The sequence below is a fragment of the Acomys russatus genome, chromosome X (assembly GCF_903995435.1).
Source record: "Acomys russatus chromosome X, mAcoRus1.1, whole genome shotgun sequence".
Classification (NCBI taxonomy): Eukaryota; Metazoa; Chordata; class Mammalia; order Rodentia; family Muridae; genus Acomys; species Acomys russatus.
In genome coordinates this window covers 21,577,675-21,583,077 of record NC_067169.1, presented here as the reverse complement: position 1 = coordinate 21,583,077, position 5,403 = coordinate 21,577,675, and the positions used below count along the sequence as shown (strand labels likewise).

General features: G+C 43.8%; 1 protein-coding gene across 1 annotated transcript; it reads left to right on the top strand.

Moving 5' to 3' along the window:
• The first annotated feature begins 685 nt into the window (after positions 1-685).
• Positions 686-3,847, top strand: Usp51 (ubiquitin specific peptidase 51). The gene is made up of 2 exons (XM_051141340.1): positions 686-978; positions 1,717-3,847. Exon 2 carries the CDS (start codon positions 1,733-1,735, stop codon positions 3,821-3,823), a length of 2,091 nt encoding a protein of 696 aa, XP_050997297.1. The 5' UTR covers positions 686-978; positions 1,717-1,732; the 3' UTR covers positions 3,824-3,847.
• Positions 3,848-5,403: the final 1,556 nt, after the last annotated feature.

The window sequence follows — 5,403 nt, the reverse complement described above, 5'->3', positions numbered from 1 at the left end:
CAAATATCTAGAGACACGTTTTCCTGATTCCATTCCCTGCTTTATCAGCATACATCTGTAGGACTAGGGTGACCACTGTATTTTGAAATACCCTGGAGATAGCCTGATAAAATATTTGTGAGATCTCGCAAGGTCTGTGTATTAAAGTGTCCTAGCTACAGAACAGGCAGAGCAGCCCTGTCTAGAGTTCTTTATACATTTCACTCGTAACCGTGTTTTTTTAAGTGTACTGACGCCAAGCGACGTGTGATCTCCTGGTTTCAACCTGAACACTGAATATTAAGGTTACTAATGTAAAGGATGACGGAACGTATCCGCTGCCACTCTGGGTAAACATGTTAGGGTTATTCTGCCTTCGACTGATGAACTAAGGCTCAAAGTGTTTATGGTTTTTCCCTGTAGAAGCAGCAAGTTGCTGGGCTGAGGTCTATTTCAGCTGGAATCATGTGCTTATTTTTCCTCGTCACAGCCCCCCCCCCTCAGGAATAATAACCTCTCAACTTTACTCTTGGGATTTGAATTTTAAAGGTTTCAGACGGAATACTGTAGAATTTACCAGTTTAGTAAATCCCTAACCTCACCTTGGTTAGTTTTGTTGTTGTTTGAAGGGTTTTATTTTTCTCTTTATTTTATTTTATTTTATTTTTCTTGTCTCTTTTTTCCCTCTCTCTCTGTAGAGCGTACCATAACCAGGTGAAGCCTAAAGCTTATCAAGATCTTTCTCTAAAATCTGTGGCTGTTATTACCTCTGGTGGAATCCCCATCAGGAAGGGGTTTTTCCCCCTAGGGGGACAGCGGTGCCATTCATCACTGCTGGAGGCCTGAATCCAGGGCCGGGGGCCCATACGTGGAGAGGGGAGGGGCCAGGGGCGGCCCCCTTGTGACCAGCCCTGAGAGGTCAGAGTGAAGACCGGCAGAGGAGCGCCTGGACAGCAGCAGCAGCTGACTTTCTAGATCAAGCGCGCCTTGGACTCCCAGGTAACGACCTAGACCTTTTTACAAATCCGCGGGCTTGGGAAGCTGCCGAGGTCGGGATGGGGGTGGGGAGAGAGAGCAGGCACTTTGGGGGTCGCGCACTGTGGATGGGGGTGGTCATGCGTGAAGGAGTCTGAATTCTAGGGGAATCCCTAGGAAATGAGAGGACCGGAGCAAGAAACGGGGTGTTAGGGCATAGGCACGAAAGAGCAAGAGAGGGCGCTAGAGCGTGGCATACAGCAAGTGCGCTTAGGAGTAGAGGCTGAGGCATAGGTAAGAAAGGAGCCAGGGGACAGTTTCTTCCCCTGAGTCAGTTTTTCCAAAGATAACCTCCTTTCAGCCATATTTAACATACAATGTTGACTCAAGGGTTTTAAAGATGCAAGGAAAGAATGTAGAGAAAGATGCACCAAAGCAAGGCTGCACAGAGCGCCGAAAAGATAGTGGGTTATGCTTTTTAGAAAGAGTTGCCATCCTTTTCGCCCTGAAGCTCAGGCCGGTCCCCTATGTCCTCCCCCGTACCCGCAGTTCTGGCGGCCTTTGGAGCAGGTAGCCCCGGGCTCGGCACGCCACGCGAGCCCCGGTGCAGGGGCGGAGCCGCGGCCGCGCGCGGGGCTCGCGGCAGGGGGAGGGGCTGAGGCTAATGGCACCGCGGCCATGACGCCGGGCTGGCCGTCCACACGAGTTCCTGTCTCCCTCCACCCAACGTCACAGCTCATTCCCAGACGCGTTTCTTCCCAGGCTTGGGAGTGAGCCGATGGCCCACGTTCGAGAAGCGTCCCGGTCCTCCCGCTCCGTCGCCTGTTGGAGTTCGGGAGGTGGTCGTGGAGCCTGTTTGGAGCAGGCGGCGAGAATGGAGCAGACGATGCAGGGCACACAGGAAGCCCAGGAGATGAAGCCGGAGCTGTGGCAGGAGCCCAAGCCTGCGTTGGAGAACTTAACAAGTAGGGGCAGTGGCAGCGACGAGAAGGTGCTCCCTTCCAGCCTGGCTGCATGTCACACCAAGTCCAGCTCGGTTTGCCCGCGCCGCAAGCCCCGCCCTCGGTCCCAGCCCAGGTCCCGCTCCAGGGGAGGGCGTGGGCTCAAGGCCCCACCCCCGCCTCCCGCCAAACCTCCGCCTCCCCTTCCAGCGCCGCCACCTTCACCCCCGCCCCAGCTGCGGACTGTGGCCTGGCGCAAATCCAGGGGTAGATCCAGGCCTGCACCCAGACCCCGATCACGGAAAAGCAGCTCTAGTGACCAATGCTGCTCTGGGGATCCAGAGGGCACAGAGAACAGGTTACTGGAGGTTGAGTCAGATAAGGGTCCCACGGGCTGCACTCATGTAGAGAGCTTTAAAGTAGCCAAAAACTGGCAGAAGAGCCTGCGGGTGATCTATCAGCGATTCATTTGGAGTGCAACCCCGGAGACTAGGAAACGTAAGGCAAAATCGTGCATCTGTCACGTATGTAACACTCATAAGAACAGACTCCACTCATGTCTCTCATGTGTATTTTTCGGATGCTTTACTGAGAAACATATTCATAGTCATGCAGAAACAAAACAACACAATTTAGCAGTAGACCTCTGTCATGGGGTTATATATTGCTTTATGTGTAAGGATTATGTTTATGACAAAGATATAGAGTACATTGCCAAAGAAACGAAGGAGAAAATTCTGGGACTATTAATTTCCACTGCAATAGATGATTATCAGCAGAGCATGTCAGTGGAGGTTGAAGAAAATCAATCCGCTGGTGAATCAAATGAGCAGGAGAATGCTTTGGTGAAACCCAAGAAAAAGAGGAGGAAGAAAACAGTGTATTACTCTGTTGGCCTAAGAGGTTTAATCAATCTTGGGAACACTTGCTTTATGAACTGTATTGTCCAGGCACTTACTCACATTCCGCCACTTAAAGAGTTCTTCCTTTCTGATAAGCACAAGTGTATGATGTCAAGCCCCGGCTTGTGTTTGGCCTGTGAAATGTGTTCACTTTTTCAAGCTATGTATTCAGGGAACCAAACACCTCATGTCCCTTATAAGTTTCTGCACCTGATATGGATTCATGCAGAACATCTAGCAGGGTACAGGCAGCAGGACGCTCATGAGTTCCTTATTGCAATGTTAGATGTGCTGCACAGACACAGCAAAGATGATAGCATTGAGCAACAAGGGAACAACTCCAACTACTGTAACTGCATCATAGACCAAATCTTTACAGGCGGCTTGCAGTCAGATTTGACATGTCATGAGTGTCATGGTGTCTCTACCACTATAGACCCATGCTGGGACATCAGTTTGGATTTGCCTTCCTCTTATACCCCAAAGAGGGCTGATAGTGCAGTGAATAGGGATGGCCGCAAATCAGAAGGCCCATCACTTACAGATTGCCTGCAGTGGTTTACAAGGCCAGAGGACCTAGGAAGCAGTGCCAAAATTAAATGTGATCAATGCCAAAGCTACCAAGAATCTACCAAACAGCTTACAATGAAGACATTACCGATTGTGGCTTGCTTTCATCTGAAACGATTTGAACATTTAGGCAAACAGAGACGTAAGATTAATACTTTTGTCTCATTTCCTTTGGAGCTGGACATGACACCATTTCTGGCCTCTACTAAAGAAAGCATAATGAAAGGCCAGCCACTAGCAGAGTGTGTGCCCAGTGAGAATAAGTATTCTTTGTTTGCTGTGATTAACCACCATGGAACTTTAGAAAGTGGACACTATACCAGCTTTGTTCGTCAAGAAAAAGACCAGTGGTACAACTGTGATGATGCCAGGGTCACCAAGGCTACAATGGAGGAGTTACTGTACAGTGAAGGATACATACTGTTCTATTGCAGACAAGATACAGAAAAAAATTAATCTTACTCAAAAACACTATCCAGAAAAAAAGAAAAAAAATACATAAAATAGGAAAAATGTTTTAAAAAAAAGAGTAAGGATCCTAAAGTGACACACAAGCCTACCTGGAATGGACCATGGCAATGCCATTACAACGAGAACCTCTTTCTTAAAGAAACACAAAAATCTACCTGGAGTGGACAATGACCATAACACCTATATGACAAGTGGCACTTTGGCATAAAGGGACTATTTTATCCTGTCCCATAGTCTACAGGATGAAGACAGTCAACTATCAGTGACCATTTAGCCTTAAGAATTGGTGGGGGGGGAGGGAGGTTGAAGAGGTTGAAAAGGGTCACATAAAGAGAATTAAGTGAATTCTCAAGATGGAGGGAGGGGAATATTCTAAAATTGTTATGTGTTCTTTATTTCTTCAAAGATGTTATGTTAAATGTAGGGGGGGTACCAGGGGTTTTTAATTGATTGTAGTTAATTATAAGTGCACAAATAGTCTTAGAAAACCAAATATTTAAAAAAAATATTAAAGCTTTAAAAGAAAACCACTAAAAACACTTTTGAAACTTTTAAGAGAAAATTTTAAATGTTAAAAATTTAAGTTAAGTATTTTAGAAGTATTTTTAAATGTTGTTAATTTAAAATGATTCCAAATTGTTAGTATGTGAAAATAGATTATTTAGAAATTCTTACAATTTAAGATAAAATATGAAAATTTATAAGCTACTTACTGGAAGAAACACTTTAATTTAAAAATAGTAAAGGAAAATCTTTTAAAAAGCCAAGCGTTAAAAGTGAAAACATTTAGATTCTAAAAAGTTAAAGCATAAAATATATGCATTGGAAAATCAAAATTTACAGAAGTATGCCTATAATAGTTTTTAAAAGTACAATTTCAAAGTGTATAGAATGAAACCAAATTTTAAGTTAAATTCAGAAAAGGTGGTGTAATCAACTTTATTTGAGAAATCCGATAATTTAATCCTTTACTCAAGGAAACAGCTAACTGGTTTTAAAGATTTCAAGAAGAATTTTTTTTCAGAAAGAAAATCATTTTAAAATATTAAGAGAGAACCTTCGTCTATAAATTCAACTGTGGAGATTTCAGTATAAAAACAAACTTTAAGTTTAAAAAGAAGATTCACATGCAAACTGACAACTGAAAAAACCTGTAAATAAGATCATATTCAAAAGTTGACGTTTTTATTTTCTACTTAAGCATATTGCAATATAGATGGATATAAAAGATATAAATGAAAGAGAACTGATAAGACAAAAATGGTTTGTGAACATATGTATTTTTTTAGTCTTCTGTCAATGCAAAAGTAACTATATTGGAAAGGATGATGACATCAGGATTTTTCCCATTTAGAAATCATTATTCATATACCGCCTTAGCTTCTGAAAGAAGGTTTTTAATAATTTTTGGCTTAGAGAAACTAGTGCATAACTGTGAAGTTTTGGCTTTTGGTGTTTCAGCCCCATGGTCTGACTGAGAAAGTGGCAGGGACCTGTGTCTGAGGAACTCCCATCCTCTCTGCTTTTGGTCTTTTGCCTCATGGGGGAAACAAGATCTTTAATTT